The following is a 17,813-nucleotide window of genomic DNA, read 5'->3' as shown; positions in this document are numbered from 1 at the left end:
TAGTCTGGTAAACCTTCCCTGAACTGCTTCCCATTTATTTCCATCTTTCCTGAAATAAGGTGAGCAATACTCCACAGAGTATTCCAGATGTGGTCTCACCTCCTCATTTCTGTATTCCATTTCCCTCTCATTAAATTATATCATTCTATAAGCTTTCCTAATATTTTGCTGCACCCACACACTGACCTTTAATGATTCCTGTATTAGGACACACATATATCTCTCTGCACCCGAGAGCACTGCAATCTCTCGCCATTTAGATCATAAGCTTTTTTTTATTCTTTCTGTCTAAATGGACAATTTCATGTTTTGCTTCATTATATTCCATTTGCCAGATCTTCCCCACTCACTTAACTTATCTACAGAGGAACCTCGATTATCTGGCATTCGATTATCCAAATTTTGGATTATCCAAACAAGATCACAAGGTCCCGATGCATGGCTAATCTATGTTATCCGGCATTCGGTTCACCGAATGGAATGCTCCCCGCCCGTGGCCTTCGGATAATCGAAGTAACTCTGTATATCTTTTGGGAAACATACCTTCTGTCCTTTTGTCCAAGTCATTTATGTCAATTGTATACAGTGGAGTCCCAGTACTAATCCTACAGCACACCACTCATTATATCCTTCCCAGCTATAACAGGCCCATTTATGATTAATCTCTGCTTCATTTTACACAGCCATTTTAGACGGCACTTGCTGTTTTTACTACAGTCTGAGCTCTCTCTAATTGTCAACGTTAACGACCCCCTGGTTAAACCTAACTTTTGTAATGACCAATGGAGAAGTGGCCCTGCAATGGGATCAGTGCACGCCTCCAACATTGGCCGGAACAAATACTTGGATGCTCGTATCTGGCATCGAACCATAGACGGTGCTGGGAATGGCGGCTTTCTCCACTTTTCACTGAACTCATATGATCACACATGACACTGACATGGAATCCTAATTCTAGAGGAATGAGGATAATTGTGGTGTAAATGATCATTTTTTATAAATCCAGGTTCCTGAGCACAAGAGTAAAAGTATACAAACCAAAATCATGGATTATTTTAATCTTTATGTAGATTGGGTCAGTCAGATTGGCAGAGGGAGCCATGAGGACAAGATGACACAAGAAGGAATAGTCTATAGGCCTCCTAACCAGAACTATATTGTGGGACAGAGAATAGGCCAGGACATAATGATGGCATGTAACAAAGCCTGTACATTTATCATGCGTGATTTTAATCTTAATGTAGATTGGGCTAGTCAGATTGTTGGGAGAAGTCAGGAGGATGAGTTCATCGAATATTTGGGACAGTTTCCGAGAATAATGTGTTATAGATCCAACTAGAGATCAGACTATTTTGGATCTGGTGATGTGTAACGAGACAGGTTTAATAAATAACATCAGAGTAAAAGAGCAGCTAAGAAACAATGATCACGATATGGTACAATATACCATTCAAATTGTGAGGGAGAAATGTGAGTCTGAAACAACTCTGCAAAGCTTAAATAAGGGTAATTACAAAGGAATGAAGACAGTGGTTTGGGAAAGGGGTTTAGCAGCAATGATGGTTGAGGACAATGGCAGAACTTAAAGAAAATAGTTCATGGCTCCCAGTAAAGACATATTCCAGTGAGGAAGGTGGATCCCAGGAAGATTATAAGCCAACCATGATTGACCAGGGAAGTTAAGGATCGAATCAAATTGAAGGAAGGCGAGTACAATGTGGCAAAGATTAGTGGCGAGCCAAACAATTTGGAAAGCTTTAAAAACCAAGAAAATACGACCAAAAATATTAAAGGGGGAGAAAATAATCTCTGAGAGTAAACTTACAAATTATTTTAAGATGGTTAGCAAAAATTTCTTTAAAGATATAAAAAGGAAGAGAGAAGTCTAAGCCTCTTAGAGAATGAGGAGAACCAGGAAATGGCAGAGAGGTTGAAAAATACTTTGCATCAGCCTTCACAGTAGAAGACACGAACAACATTCTGAAATTATTAAATAATCAAGTTGCAAAGGAGGAGAGGAAATAAATACAATAACGATCACCAGAGAAAAAGTGCGAGAGAAACTGCTGGGGCTAAAGACACCCTGATGGGATCCATCCCAAGTAATTGTCGGAAGTGGCTGGAGAGATCATGGATGCAATGGTAATAATTTTCCCAGAATCTTTCCAGGATTCAGGAACGTTCCCAGAGGTTTGGAAAACTGGCAATGTAGCACCTTTACTTAAAAAGTGAAGTAGACAATGACAAGTAACTATGGGCCGGTTAGGTTAACATCTGAACAAAGTCTCCTGTTGGAGTCAGTTATCGAGAATGTAATGGGAGAGCATTTAGAAATATGTAATATCATTGAGGAAAGTTAGACTGGCTTCACGAAGGGGATAAATTTACCTGAATTCTTTGAGGAAATAACCAGCAGGACAGATAAAGTGGAAGTGGTTTATGTAATAAATTGGATTTGCAGAAGGCTTTTGATGATGTATCAAACATTGGGCTGTTTAAAAAGATAAGCGCTCATGGTGTTGGAGGAAGTACATTAGCATGGACAGAGGATTGGTTAACTAATAGAAGACAGAGTTGGGATAAGGGGGGCATTTTCAGGATGGCAGCCTGTAACTAGTGGTGAGCCACAGGGATCAGTTCTGTGGCCACAATCATATACAATATATATTAGTGACTGCATGAAGAAGGTGACTGTTCTCTCACCAGGTTTACAGACAGCTGAAAAATAGATGGAAAAGCAAGTGGTATGGATGACACAAAAAAGAGATCGATTAAGCGAATGGGCAAAATCTTGACAGAAGGAACATAATGTGCGAAAATGTGCATTTATGCAGTTCATCAGGAAGAATAAGGGAGTAGAATCTTATTTAAATGGAGAAAGACTGCAGAAAGTTACAGAACAGAGGGATTTGAGAGTCCTCATGCATGACTCACAATTAGTTAGTATCCAATTTCAAAAGGAAATAGGGAAGGCAAATGGAATGTTAGCCCTAATTCCAAAGGGAATAAAGAATCAAACCAGGGAGAGTTTGCTAAAACTATACAAGGGACCAGTTGTACAACAGCTGGAATACTGTGAACAGTTTTGTGTTTCTTATCTCAGAAAAATATACTGGCCGTGGCGACATTCCAGAGCAGATTCATAAGGTTGGTACGAGGTATGGAGGGGATGTCTTATGAGGAGAGGCTGAGCATGTTGGGCCTGTAGTCATTGGAGGCTTGAGGAATGAACTGTGACCTTATTGAAACGTACAAGATTCTTAGAGGACTTGACAGGGTCGATGTGGGGAAGTTGGTTTCCTTTGTGGGAGAGTCTAGGAGCAGAGGGTATAATTTCAGAGGAAGTGTTTGCACATTGAAGAGCGAAATGAGGAGGCATTCCTTCTCTCAGAGGGTGGTGTATCTCTGAGACTTTACCATACAGGGCTGTTGAGGCTGGGCCTTTAAGGATATCCAAGGCTGAGATAGACAGATATTTAACAGGAAGGGACTCGAGGGTTCCAGGGAAAAAGCAGGAAAGTGGAGCAGAGGATTATCAAATCAGCCAGGATCTCACTGAATGGTGGAGCAGACTCAATGAGCTAAATGACCGATTTCTGCACCGATATCTGATGGTTTTATGGAAATGGCTAATTTTGAGGGAGATAGAGGGAAGTGTAGAGCTGGAAATAGATGAAGTAGCACTGGGAAAGAATTAGTTGGAACACAGGAGACCAGAACTAGAATTCCAAAGGGAAGTGGAGGAAAGCAAAAAGGAGAAGAGGGAGGGGGCAATAAATTGGAATTTCAGTCCTAAAAGTTTGAACTAAGACGGAACAATTCCCCGGAACTCAGTGAAAATATTGATGGGGAAAGATCTGCCTCCAGCTCAGGGCCAAGTCCGGTGCTATTTAAATTTTCCCAACAATCCACAAATTTGAAGAAAGGGACATGGAGACATTTTCCTTTCCTTTGAAACATTGAAGAACAAACCAATTGTCCCACAGAAAGCTGGACCCTTCTCATGCAGAGCAGGCTGACTGGTGAAACCCCTGTGGGTTTTGAAATGCTTTCTGAAGGAGCTTCTGTCGATTGTGAAACAGCCAAGATCACTCACCTCAGTGCTGTTGGGTTTGCCCCTGAAGGGGCAGGCAGAGCTTTCCAAACCTCCCGAAGCAGCCTGAGCAGAGACACAGAGACTATTGGGTGTGGACACTTATCTACTGGGTAACAGGTGGAAAACTAAAACAATTCCCTGCTGTTATATTCCAAACCCAATGAAATACGGCCCAGTGTTCCACTGGTCTTCCTGATGACCAGCTTTCTGTGTTTCATGCACATGTCCCTCCAATTCCTTTCGTGTTGCAGCTTTCTGCAGTTATTCTCCATTTAAATAACACTGTTCTTGTGTTCTCCATTCCAAAATGAACCACTTCACATTTTCCCACATTATACACCATTTGCCAACATTTTGCCCACTATTTCACCTGTTGATATAGAGTCAGAGAGTCGCAGAGATGTACCTCATGGAAACAGACCTTTGGGTCCAACTGGTTACATGGCGACCAGATATCCTAAATTAATCTAGTCCCATTTGCCAGCACTTGGCCCATAACCATCTCTACTCTTCCTATTCATGTACCCATCCAGATGCCTTTTAAATGCTGTAATTGTACCAGCCTCCAACATCTTCCTCTGGCAGCTCATTCCATACACGTACCACGCTGCATGAAAACGTTGCCACTTCTGTGCCTTTCAAATCTTTCCCCTCTCACCCTAAATCTATGCCCTCTAGTTCTGGACTCTCCCACCCCAGGGAAAAGAGCTTGTCTATTTACCCTATCCCTGCTCCTCACGATTTTATAAACCTCTATAAGGTCACCCCTCAGCCTCCGACGCTCCAGGGAAAACAGCTTCAGCCGATTCAGCCTCTTCCTATAGCTGAAATTGTCCAACCCTGGCAACATCCTTGTAAATCTTTCCTGAATCCTGTCAAGTTCCACAACATCCTTCCTATAGAAGGGAGACAAGAAATGCACACAATGTTCCAAAAGTGGTCTAACCAACATCCTGTACAGCTGCAGCATGACCTCCCAACTCCTATATTCAATGCTCTGACCAATAAAGGCAAGCATACCAATACCTTCTGTAAACCCTTTGTATTCCTCTCACAACTTGTCTTTCCACCTGTTTTTGTGACACGTGCAAGTTTAGGCTGCAGTACATTTGCTTCCTTCCTCCACGTCATTAAACTACATTGTAAACAGTTGCAGTCCCATCACTGATCCTGCTGATCCCAGGTTGCGAACCTGAGAAATAACCCCTGTTCTCCACTTGCTGTTTCCTGTCCATTAGTCAAGTCTCTATCATTGCCAACATACAATCTCCAACACCATGGACTCTTATGACTTAATCTTCAGTGAGGTGCCTTGCTGATCACCTTCTGCAAGTCCAAGTACAACACATCTACTGGTTCAGAGAGAGTATGGTTCTGGAACAGCATAACCGGTCAGGCAGCATCTGAGGAGCAGGAGAATCGATGTTTCAGGCATAAGCCCCTCATCAGGAATGGGGCTTGTGGGTCAGGGGGCTGAGAGATAAATGGGAGGGGGGGGTGGGACTGGGGGGGAGAAAGCTGGGAATGTGAGAGGTCGATGAAGGTGAAGGGGAAAGGTAAGAAGTTGGAGAGGAGTCAAACAGACCCCACCATGAGGGATATATTGTCCTACCCACCCCAATCTGCATTTCACAGAGACCATTCCCTCTGCGACACCCTTGTCAGATCCATGCCCCCCACCAGCCCACACCCCAGTCCTGGCACCTTCTCCTGCCAATGCAGGAAGTACAAACCCTGGTGCCCACACCTCCCCAACTCCGCCCAAGGCCCCAAAGAATCCTTCCCCATCCGACAGAAATTTACCTGTACTTCCACACACATCATCTACTGTTTCCTCCTGATGTGGTCTCCTCTACATCGGGGAGACAGGACGTCAACCTGTGGAACATTTCAGTGAACATCTCTGGGACCCCCGCAGCAACCAACCCTACCACCCTGTGACTGAACAGTTTAACTCCCCCTCCCACTCCACCAAGGAGATGCAGGTCCTGGGCTTCCTCCATCGCCAAACCCTAACCACCCGACACCTGAAGGAAAAACACCTCATTTTCCGCCTTGCGACCCTGCAAACACATGGGATCAATGTGAATTTCACCAGCTTCCTCATTTTGCCTCTCGCCACCTTATCCCATTCCCAGGCCTCCAATGTGGCACCACCCTCTTGACAAGTCCATCTTCCTGCCCATCTATCTGCTTCACCCTCCCCTCTGACATATCACCTTTCCCCCCCAACCTTCACCTACTTATCACATCCCCAGCTACCTTCCCCCCAACCCCACCCCCCACTCCCCACTCCCATTTATCTCACAGCCCCCTGGCCCACAAGCCTCATTCCTGATGAAGGGCTTATGCCCAAAACGTCGATTCTCCTGCTCCATGGATGCTGCCTGACCTGCGGTGCTTTTCCAGCACCACATCCTCGACTCTGATCTCCAGCATCTGTAGTCCTCACATCTACTGGATCCACCCACTAAAGCCTTCAGAATTCAATATCCAATTTAATCGTTTTTGAGCATCAACACCTCCTTCCAAGTCTATTGTCTACACAATGTACCTCAGGTTCTGTCATGAAATGGATTGCTTTCAGCACAGCTAACCCAGTTTTAATTACTCAATCCCCATTATAACCTGTTTAACTTCTCTTCCCTGGTTAACTCTCACCAATCCCTTTGTCTGCCTACCTTTGTTCTCTCTCTGTGTCTCTGTCTCTGTCTCTGTCTCTGTCTCTCTGTCTCTCTCTCTCTCTCTGTCTGTCTCTCTCTCTCTCTCTGTCTCTCTCTCTCCCTGTCTCTGTCTCTCTCTCTCCCTGTCTCTGTCTCTCTCTGTCTCTGTCCCTCTCTCTCTCTGTCTCTCTCTCTCTCTCTGTCTCTCTCTCTCCCTGTCTCTGTCTCTCTCTCCCTGTCTCTCTCTCTCCCTGTCTCTCTCTGTCTCTGTCCCTCTCTCTCTCTCTGTCTCTCTCTCTCTCTCTCTGTCTCTCTCTCTCTCTCTCTCTCTCTGTCTCTCTCTCTCTGTCTCTCTCTCTCTGTCTCTCTGTCTCTCTCTCTCTCTGTCTCTCTCTCTCTGTCTCTCTCTCTCTGTCTCTCTCTCTCTGTCTCTCTGTCTCTCTGTCTCTCTGTCTCTCTCTCACTCTCTGTCTCGTCTCCATCATGATCTATCACTTGCACCTTTTCCATCCCATCTCCTGTCATCCAAATAAATACCCAGCTTTTCCCAGCCTCATCACTTCTGAACAGGGGTCATTGGACTCAAAACATTAACTCTGTTTTCTCTCCACAGATGCTGTCAGACCTGCTGAGTTTCTCCAGCAGTGTCTGTTATAATTTGTTAAAGATAGAAGGTGGAGGGTGAAAAGAAGGTGAATGGTCAGGGATGGGAAGGAACAGCGGGGAAGACAAAGGCTGAATTCTATCACTTTGTTGCAGTGAAACTCATGGTGGCCAGTCTGCCCTGATCCCTCTTGACCTCTCTCATGCCAATCTTTGAGGAGAAAGTGAGGTCTGCAGATGCTGGAGATCAGAGATGGAAATGTGTTGCTGGAAAAGCACAGCAGGTCAGGCAGCATCTAGGGAACAGGAGAATCGATGTTTCGGGCATTAGCCCTTCTTCAGGAATGAGGAAAGTTTGTCCAGCAGGCTAAGATAAAAGATAGGGAGGAGGGACTTGGGGGAGGGGCGTCGGAAATGTGATTGGTGGAAAGAGGTCAAGGTGAGGGTGATAGGTCAGACTGGGGTGGGGGCGGAGAGGTCGGGAAGAAGATTGCAGGTTAGGAAGGCGGTGCTGAATTTGATGGATTTGACTGAGACAGGCTGGGGGGAGGGGAAATGAGGAAACTGGTGAAATCCGAGTTCATCCCTTGTGGTTGGAGGGTTCCTAGCCGGAAGATGAGGCGTTCTTCCTCCAATCGTCGTTTCGCTGTGGTCTGACGATGGAGGAGTCCAAAGACCTGCATATCCTTGGTGGAGTGGGAGGGGGAATTGAAATGTTGAGCTACAGGGTGGTTGGGTTGGTTGGTCCGGGTGTCCCTATATTTTCCAGTTTTCTTACCTTTTCCCATGCCACTCAATGGAGCAGAAATTTCCACCCAAAAGGATACTCTCCTCAAGTCAAAATGAGAGATGCTGAGAGTAGGAGTGAAGCTGAAAGCTTATGTTTCCATAGCAACCGCATTGCACTGATTGCTGGAAATGAACCAGGGGCAATAGACAAGCAGCATGTTCTCCTAGAACTTTCTAGAATGTGTCTCAGACCTTTTGAAGGAATTGTTCCTTGAACTCAGCACTGCAAAATTGCATTACTGTCATGTTATGGGAGGGTTACTGGTGTTTTATTTCTCTGCAAGAATGATTCTCTTTCTCCTTCATGAGAAAATCAATTAATATTTTGACAGACTCTGGGCACGTCAGTCTTTGATGGTGGCTGATGTGATTTTTGTTGCAGATGGTTTGACAAATAAAAAGTATTAATAAAGATTTATGAATCTATTTACTTGCACAAAGTTAACTTACAAAGTGGCTAGGAAGTGGAATTAAATTGTGTAAATTATTCCTGGTTTACTTATTGAAGGGGGAAGAAATGATATTGGATAGTGAGTTGTCCAGCAGAGACAGTCACAGAGCAAGGAGTGTGTTGCTGCAGATCCTGATCATGCTGATCTTGCCCAAACTCCACAAAGACTGCGGCCAAACCCAAGAAGCCTTTTGCTGATAATCACACTTTAAGGAAAAACTGAGTAATGTGGAGAACCAACTTCCACGCTCAAATGATGAATTTACTGAAGAAAAATGCAAACAGGTGAGAACACTTCAGCATCGGTCACAGGAACGAAAATACTTGAGTGAGAACTTAAAATGTCTCAATGATAAACACGTGGAAGCAAATTCAATAAAGATTCAGTTTAGAACATCAAATATCAAAAGTCTCTGTGAGGTGACAAATACCTTGAACAGGAGAAGGAATTTCTGAAGGCTCAGAATAGTTGGCTCAGTGCAGAATTAAAAACGAAGATAGACAAAATGCTGACACAGACTGGAGAACAAGAAAGATGAGATGTTCCATGCGAAGGAAAAAAGTGAGATTTTTGAACAAAGAGACTTTGTGGGCGGCACGGTGGCACAGTGGTTAGCACTGTTGCCTCACAGCGCCAGAGACCCGGGTTCAATTCCCGCCTCAGGTGACTGACTGTCTGGAGTTTGCACGTTCTCCCCGTGTCTGCGTGGGCTTCCTCCGGGTGCTCCGGTTTCCTTCCACAATCCAAAAAATGTGCAGGTTAGGCAAATTGGCCATGCTAAATTGCCCGTAGTGTTAGATGAAGGGGTAAATGTAGGGGAATGGGTCTGGATGGGTTACGCTTCGGCGGGTTGGTGTGGACTTGTTGGGCCGAAGGGCCTGTTTCCACACTAAGTAATCTAATCTAATCATCTAATCTAAACTTTCAAGAAATAGGCTGAGGAGCAATCAGATACAGAGGGAGGAATACTTCAGTAATGTATGGAATTATTATGTGAAATGGTTAAACTTGTAGCTGGGTTTTTTAAGACCACTATGAAACAGAAGCAACTAGACTGACCCGAGTAGTTGCGTGGTTGAATGAAAAAAAATTCAGCAAATTTGAGAATGAATTATGAACTAAGGGAGAAAACAAAAGTCAGAGGAAATTGTGAAAGAAGTAAAAATTAAGTTTCCACTCTTTAATACTTCACAGGGAAGAAAATGATTGGTTACAAAAGGCTGTGCTATGTATCTCAGAGAAACTAGAACATGATCTGAGTAAAGGAACCAAAAGTCCCTTCACGCTGATTGAATAAACTAATATAGACCCACACAATGCAGCCAATTCTGTTCCAAAGGAAGTGATCCAGGGAGATGAGTTTGAAGCTGGTTGTCAGTCAGGAACCCAGCTTCCCACAGCCACCGTCATGGAGCCATGGAATTTCTACCGATAGAGAAGAGGAAAAGCAAAAGGCCAGAGGATGGGAAGGATGTGGTTCATAAATTTCCCAGAAGACTGAAAATATTAGAAAGGGAAACAGAAGAAGGGAACTATTGACATCGCTGAGAAAGATTCCAATGAAGCACATTCAAAAGGGGATCAGGAGAAGGTGACAGATCTCAAAGTCTTCAAAGGTCAAAGCCAACAGGAATCCAAAACATTTCAACACAAAATCTCAATAACTTTCTCAAACCAGCTAAAAGGGATATTATTTGGAATAGAGGTGTATTGTTGGAACACAGATATCATTTTTACCTCAGTGACTAAAAATGAAAATCTATCATATTTAAGTTTGAAGAATAAGCTTCGAGGTTAAGGTACATCTCCAGTGCATGAACGGATGGATGATGTGTCTGTGTCCTTAACTCAAATATTCAGTGCAGCTTTAAAGGAAGATTATTAAAACAGTGCTGGTACCTTGAAATGCTAAGGTGTTTAAATCCTGCTACTTGTTACTGCATTTGGAAGTGTGAAAATTAAGCTGATCTTCATGCTCTGCGAGTGTTGCTACCTTTGCCTGTTCCAATGGTTGCAATCCTACCGAGGAATAAGGATGGGGCTTGTTGAGGGGTTTTGATAAATCATGCAAAACAACTCAAAGGAAACTGAACAGCAGCTGAAGAGTTGCAGTCAGTTTCAGTCAGTAAAGCAATGGCAGAGAGAGAGAAACAGAGTCAGAAACAGGCTCCATGTAGGAACTGACTGAAGTTACAGAGAGGGGCCTGGAACTAGGGATCAGGGAGAAGTCCCAGGAGCGATTTGACAGCTGCAGTTAGTCAGGATTAAGGAAAGCTCTGGGATCCAGGAGTTGTAACTGAGAGGAGGCCAGAGCGTAGAATTGCCTTCAGGCAGAGTAAGGCTGTTAGTAGATACCAAGCAGTTACACAGTTAAGATTTCGCAAAAGTACTGAGAGCCACGGTGTGGTGTGAAGAAGCCTGTGAGACATTAATAGCTCAGGGCAGTATACAGTGAGATCATATAATCCCACGGTAGTGTTTGCTTGGTGCAGCTGAGCAAGCTTGGATCTCAGACTAACCTTGGGAAAACTTATGTTGTGCTCGAGTACACTTCCCAGAATCCAGAGCATGGTCCCAGGAAAAAGGGTGAATCAACAGAACATGAGCATCACTGAAAATGGGGGGTCAGCCTGGTGGTCCGACAACACAGGACTACTTGCATGTTAAACAGTGTAAGCAGCCTGCAATAGACAGAGCTAAGCAATCCCACAACCAATGGGTCAAATCTCAGCCCTGCAGTCTTGATGCTGAATGGAGGTGGACAATTAGACAATTCTCTGGAGTAGCAGGCTCCACAAATATCCCCCACCTCAATGAGGAGGGAGCTCAGAACATCAGGGAAAAGGACAAGACTGAAGCATTGTCATCATTTTCAGCTCAAACTGCTGAGTGGAAACTCCATCTTGGCCTCCACCTGACATTCCCTGCACTGGAGATGCCAGTCTGTTGGTAAGTGGATTCACTCCATGTCATATCAAGGAGGAATTGAAGGTCCTGGACACTAACCTGGACACAAAGGTTAAGTTATCCAGCGGTAACCACACCCCTGATCAAGCTGTGTGACCAAGTTATCCAGCGGTAACCACACCCCTGACCAAGCTGTGTGAGTGTAGGTACAGCGCTGCCATTTACAAAGCAGCTTGGAATATCTCATCGACAATAACCAGGACTGAACCAACCCGATCAATTACAGCTCAAGCTGTCTATTGTTGATAACCATAGCAGGCCTGGTTAATAGGGCTCTCAAATGGCACTTTCAGCAATATGTTGCTAACTGAGTTTGGGCACCACAGCATCCCCAGCTCCTGATATGATTATAGCTTTGGTCCAACTGTTTACAAAGAGCTGAATTGAAGTGAGAGTGACTGCCCTTGACACCAAGGCAGTATTTAACCATGGGTGGGCATCATGGAGCCTCAGGAAAACCTGAATCACTGGGAATCAGGGAGAAAACTCTCTGCTGGTTAGAGCCATCCCAAACACAAAGGAAGATGGAACCAAAAGAGAAAATACTGGAAAATCTCAGCTGGTCTGGCAGCATCTGTAAGGAGAGAAAGGAGCTGACATTTCGAGTCTATCTGACCCTTTGTCAAAGCTAAAAAAAAGGGAGAAATAGGGAGGTATTTATACGAGGCTGAGAGAAGGTGAGTCATGGCTCCAGAAACAAAGGTAGCAATAAAGAGGTGATAATGACAGTGCATGTAGAGATTATGGGGAGATTAGGAGCTGCGAGTGACCAAGTGCTATGTGACAAAATATGTGGGGGATGGGTGAAGCAGAGGCAAAATGGAAAACAGAGGAGAAGGGTAGCAAAGGGGGAAGAGGAGAGGAAAAAGGTAATGGGAGAGTGGGGAGTGAGAGAAAGAGAGACAATCAAAAAATAAGAGGTACAGAACAGTGAAAAAAAATAAAACAAGGTAAATAAAATAAATGAAATAAAATTGCGGAGCAGAATGAAAACAGAGGGGTCGAGATGGGATAATCATCTGAAGTTGTTGACTTCAATGTTGAGACCGGCAGGCTGTAACGGGCCCAGTCGGAAGGTGAGATGCTGTTCCTCCAGTTTGTGTTGAGCTTCACTGGAACCTTGCAGCAGGCCCAGGACAGACATGTGGGCATGGGGGCAGGATTGGGTGCTGAAATGGCAAGCCAAGGGGAAGGTCATTATCACCTCTTTATTGCTACCTTTGCTTCTGGAGCCATGACTCACCTTCTCTCAGCCTGGTATAAATAACTCCCTACTTCTCCCTTGTTTTTAGCTTTGACCAGGGTCAGTTAAACTTGAAACATCAGCTCTTTTCTCTCTTTACAGATGCTGCCAGATCTGCTGAGATTTTCCAGCATTTTCTCTTTTGGTTCAGATTCCAGCATCCGCAGTAATTTGCTTTTTTACAAAGGAAGATGGTTGTGGTTAGTGGAGATCAATTATCTCAGTCCAGAATATTCGGCAGGACTTCCACAGGGGAGTGTCCTAGGTCTAACCTGAATAAACTGCTTCTTAATCAACAATCCCTCCATCATAAGGCCAGAAGTGAGGATGTTCACTCTCAGGACTATGCCTGAGCTACTGAAGCAGTCCATGTGAATATGCAGCAAGACTTGGACAACATGCAGCTTCAGCTGCTAAGTGGAAAAACACCATCCCTTATTCCCAATTCCTCCGCCTCCACGTCATTTGTTCCCAGGATGCCAATTCCACCTCAGAAAGTCCCAGAATGCCTCCTTCTTCCACGATTGCAATTTCCCCTTCCATGTGGTCGACGCTGCCCTCCAGCACATCTCCTCCACTTCCCGTACCTCCGTCCTTGAATCCCACCCCTCCAACAACAACAAGGACAGAACCCCCCGGGTCCTCACCTTCCACCCCACCAACCCCTGCATACATCCCATCATTCTCCGCCATTTCTGTCACCTCCAAACAGACACCACCACGAGGGATATATTTCCCTCCCCACGCTTAGCAGCGTTCTGCAGAGACCATTCCCTCTGCAACTCCCTTGTCAGATCCATGCCACCCCCACCAGACCACACCCTACTCCCAGCACCTTCTCCTGCCAATGCAGGAATTGCAAAACCAGTGCCCACACCTCCCCCCTCACCTCTGTCCAAAACCCAAAGGATCCTTCCACATCTGACAGATATTTGCCTGTACTTTCCCATACATCATCTATTGTATACGTTGCACCCGATGTGGTCTGCTCTACATCAGGGAGACAGGATGTCAATTCGCGGATCAGTTCAGAGAATATCTCTGGGACAGTCGCACCCACCAACCCCACCGCACCGTGGCTGAACCCTTTAACTCCCCCTCCCACTCCATCAAGGACATGCAGGTCCTGGGCCTCTTCCATCGCCAAAACCTAACCACCCGATGCCTCATTTTCCGCCTTGGGACCCTGCAACCACACGGGATCAATGTGGATATCACCAGTTTCCTCATTTCCCCTCCCCGCACCTTAACCCAGTCCCAAACCTCCAACTCGACACCGCCATCTTGACCTGTCCATCATCCTTCCCCCCATCTGCTCCACCCTCCCCTACGACCTATCACCTTCTCCCCCACCTCCACCTACCTATTACATTCCCAGCTACCTTCCCCCAGCTCCACCCCCTCCCCCCATTTATTTCTCAGCTCCCCCCCAGCCCACAAGCCTCACAAGCCTCATTCCTGATGAAGGGCTTATGTACGTTGATTCTCCTGCTCCTCGGACGCTGCCTGACCTGCTGTGCATTTCCAGCACCACACTCTGGACAGTTAAGGTCGCAGAATGAAATCTGGATTGTATAAATCATATTTATTTTTAAAGTGAGGCTCATTTACCAAACCACAGATACACAAGGCTGCAGTTCTCTTCAGCAATAAAACAGAAGCTTCCTGGACAAAATAACAAAAAAGCTGTCTAAATAAAGAATATAGATTAGAAACAGGCCCTTCGGCCCAACAAGTCCACACCGACCCTCCTAAGAGTCACCCACTCACACCCATTTCCCTCTGAACCGAACATTATGGGCAATTTAGCATGGCCAATTCACCTCACCTGCACATCTTTGGACTGTGGGAGGAAACCAGAGCACCTGGAGGAAACCCACGCAGACACGGGGAGAATGTGCAAACTCCACACAGACTGGAATTGAACGTGGGACCCTGGTGCTATGAGGCAGCAGTGCTAACCACTGAGCCACTGTGCCACCATAGATTGACATATGTTAAAACACGGCATAACAAACTCTCATCTAAAGCCCTGACATTATCATTTTATAGTGATTCAAATCCAGAGAAATTACCCTTCGATGTCAAATCTTTAAATTCAACTTAACTGCTGCTTCCAGTTTTTTTTAACAGTGCGCTGTCAAGCCTCGGACATGAACACTCATGTCACTGAAAGCTTACTCTTTCTCAGTCTTTTAATAATCTGCATATTTCGAATCAAACACTCCTGGTCTGGAAGTTTCACAAGTTAATCTCCTACACCAAGATGGCCAGGTTTTCCTTGAACATTTTGTCTTTTTAGGGGAGAAAATATATTCCCTTCTTACTCCAGTCGTCTCCTCCTAAACTGTTCAAAACTCAATCCTTGATCATGAAGCAAGTTAATGATTTTCAATATTTATTCCCCGTGTCATAAACCCCATCATATCAACAACCCTCCATTCACACAGCAGGGGGTTTGCAGGGACCTGCTCTCTGACACCTGCTGCATTCGGTCCCTCTTCCAGACTCTCTGACGATTTTGTAAACACCTTTGACAAAGTAACCAACACCTCGATGCCACCAGTTTGAACTCCAAACTCTTAAAATGATATTAACATTTGTAAAAATCACGAACCTTACATCACACCTGGATAAGTATAGCTGCAAGAACTTTCAGGAAGGTTGACAGCACCCAGGATAAAGGACCCCACTTGAGTGGCACTCCATCCACCACCTTTACCATTCTTTCCTTTCACCACTGGCTGACAGGGGCAGCAGTGAGTACCATATCTCACATTCAGTGCAGCTCCTCAGCAAAGCTCCTTTACAAGTCCCTTTCAAACCTCAGATACACAAGGCTGCAGTTCTCTTCAGCAATAAAACAGAAGCTTCCTGGACAAAATAACAAAAAAAGCTGTCTAAATAAAGAATAAAGAACCTGCTGCATTGACCACATGGCCAGTAGATTCATGGAAACAACACCAGCCACAAGTTGCTGATCAGGACATACACTACCCGACCTGGAAACACATCACCTTCGCTCACAATCTCTGGGTAAAGATCAGGGCAATCCCTTCCTCTCTGCATGATGGTGCATCTCCAAGGATTACAGAGGTTCAGGTAGGCAGCACACAACCAGCTTCTCCAGAGCAATGAGGGACAGGGGACTACTGTTGGCCCATCCAGAAACACCTGCATCCTGGGAGAGAATGAAAACAAATGACTGATTTCCCTGGTTTGTCTGCACTAGCGGGAGCTCAGACACTGCAGCAGAGTTGGGAGGTCCATTGAAAATTCATTTATGGGCTTGATATCAAAGTCAGAACGGGATTTCAAGCAGGAGGTCCATCTGAATTGAGAGGCTGAAATATTGTTACATTGCTGGTTTTTAAACAGATTAAAAGTAAACATAGAGATTGGGGTGGGAGAGCTACAGAATATTTTGCAGAGGCATGTTCAAGACTTGGGCAGAGCTGTATTGAACTGCAGTAAGAATGTGACAACAGTCTCACTTTCCAGGCCAATTGAACCTTATATTGGAGTTTATTTACAGTGTGGAGATGAGCATGATTCATACCTTCGATTCCAGTGTTAGTACAAAGAAGAAACCCAGACGGTCACATCTGCAAGTGATCGTATCCACTCTGTTCCCCGGTCCGCTCATGGGGGTGTTACATCCATTCTGATCGAAGGTGCCTGTGTTGGAGAATTATTAATCATGAGAATCATTCCCCCATTTACACATTCCAGTACTGAGTGATGTCAGCATTTTAAAACAATCTTCACTTACCATTCCCACCAGAGTCCCGGGCGCTGCATGGTGGAGAATCGGACTAAAATGGAAATGATAAACCAGAACATTAGCTTCACCAACAATAACACAGTTGAAGCAGCTGTGTCGATACAAACACATTGAGACATTTCTCTCTCGCCTGTCTAACTGGGTCAGGCAGAGAAGGAGGAGGAAATGTGATGCCAACTGGGAAATTGTTGGGTTGAATTTTCCGGATCCTGGGTATGACCTCAGTGTTCCCACCAAAGCACCTTTACACAAAGCAGATTCCTAATTGGTCACCTCCCCATTCACCATCTTTAACTTTACCAGGAAGTACAGGGGCCAGTGGGAGGGTCTGAAGCAGTGTCCAGACAGCAGCCTCATTGGGAGAGGAGAGCGCTGCTGGACACGGGAGAGATCGAGCAGACACTTTAAAATCGGGGCACTCACAAATGTCTCTCTCTTCAGTGGTGAGAACGATACAAAATCCTGTGAGGAGCCTCAGGTTGGACAGTGATCCCTCTGAAAGTGTGTCTGCACTACTCCAGGACCACTGTGAGCATTGCAGCTCCCTGATGCTGTCAGTTATATCAGTTACCCATGGTCCACTGCCCTCCCAGTGAGAGAGCCCTTCCACCGTGTTACTCAACTCCTGACAGAGCAGGGGCCTGTGTAACACCAGCAGCATTGCAGCACTGGAGGATCATGGTCCCTGACTGGGGCCATATTTGACCTCACCGCCTGGCCATCTCTGTGGAGGTTGCTGCTGAGTCCTGTGATCGCTCCAGTCCCTTATCATGAGAAAGTCACCCCTGGACAGGGTTAAGGAGTGACCTGTCAGGGTTTCTGGCACTTTAACCAGGCCATTCACCCCCAAACCTGTCTCCATGAGATTGGGAAAATGCAGCCCGTGCCGAATGCCTTTACAGAACTTGTGGAAGTCATTTTACTGAAATGGAGATGAGTCGTAATGAAGGAAAGATGACAGCTTCAAACCATAATAGTCTTGGAGAGATTCAAGTGAAGACTCACCTCAATTCCCTGGGGACAGGCAGGACGTGGCTGTTACTGTCAGGGAATTGAGGTGAGATTGTGTAGCTCTGTTCGAGGTGATGCTCCATGAACAGAGTCTCTCGGGCTGTAAAGGGGACGGGTTTTGGGTGTTTTGGATGGCCAATGGGGCAGCACCTGTTTACACCGAGTCCCTGTCCTTCTCCTGCTGATCTGAAACTGTGGCCATGGG

The 17,813-nt window shown here is 45.4% G+C and overlaps 1 protein-coding gene across 1 annotated transcript in view; it reads right to left on the bottom strand.

The window, feature by feature from the left end:
• LOC148147375 (uncharacterized) overlaps positions 1–17,813 on the bottom strand; it is a 92,063-nt gene that overhangs the window by 7,837 nt on the left and 66,413 nt on the right. The window contains exons 7-8 of the mRNA XM_087995599.1: positions 16,586–16,628; positions 16,373–16,491 (exon numbers count right to left, since the gene is read on the bottom strand). Of these exons, the coding sequence (XP_087851725.1) occupies positions 16,373–16,491; positions 16,586–16,628 (162 nt within the window). The remainder of the gene's footprint in view (positions 1–16,372; positions 16,492–16,585; positions 16,629–17,813) is intronic.

This window comes from Chiloscyllium plagiosum, unplaced genomic scaffold (assembly GCF_037043375.1).
Source record: "Chiloscyllium plagiosum isolate Xiang-an unplaced genomic scaffold, Cpla_swu_hap1 HiC_scaffold_17, whole genome shotgun sequence".
In the NCBI taxonomy this organism is placed as follows: Eukaryota; Metazoa; Chordata; class Chondrichthyes; order Orectolobiformes; family Hemiscylliidae; genus Chiloscyllium; species Chiloscyllium plagiosum.
Note: the sequence above shows the minus strand (reverse complement) of the source record. Positions and strands in the feature narration are given on the sequence as shown.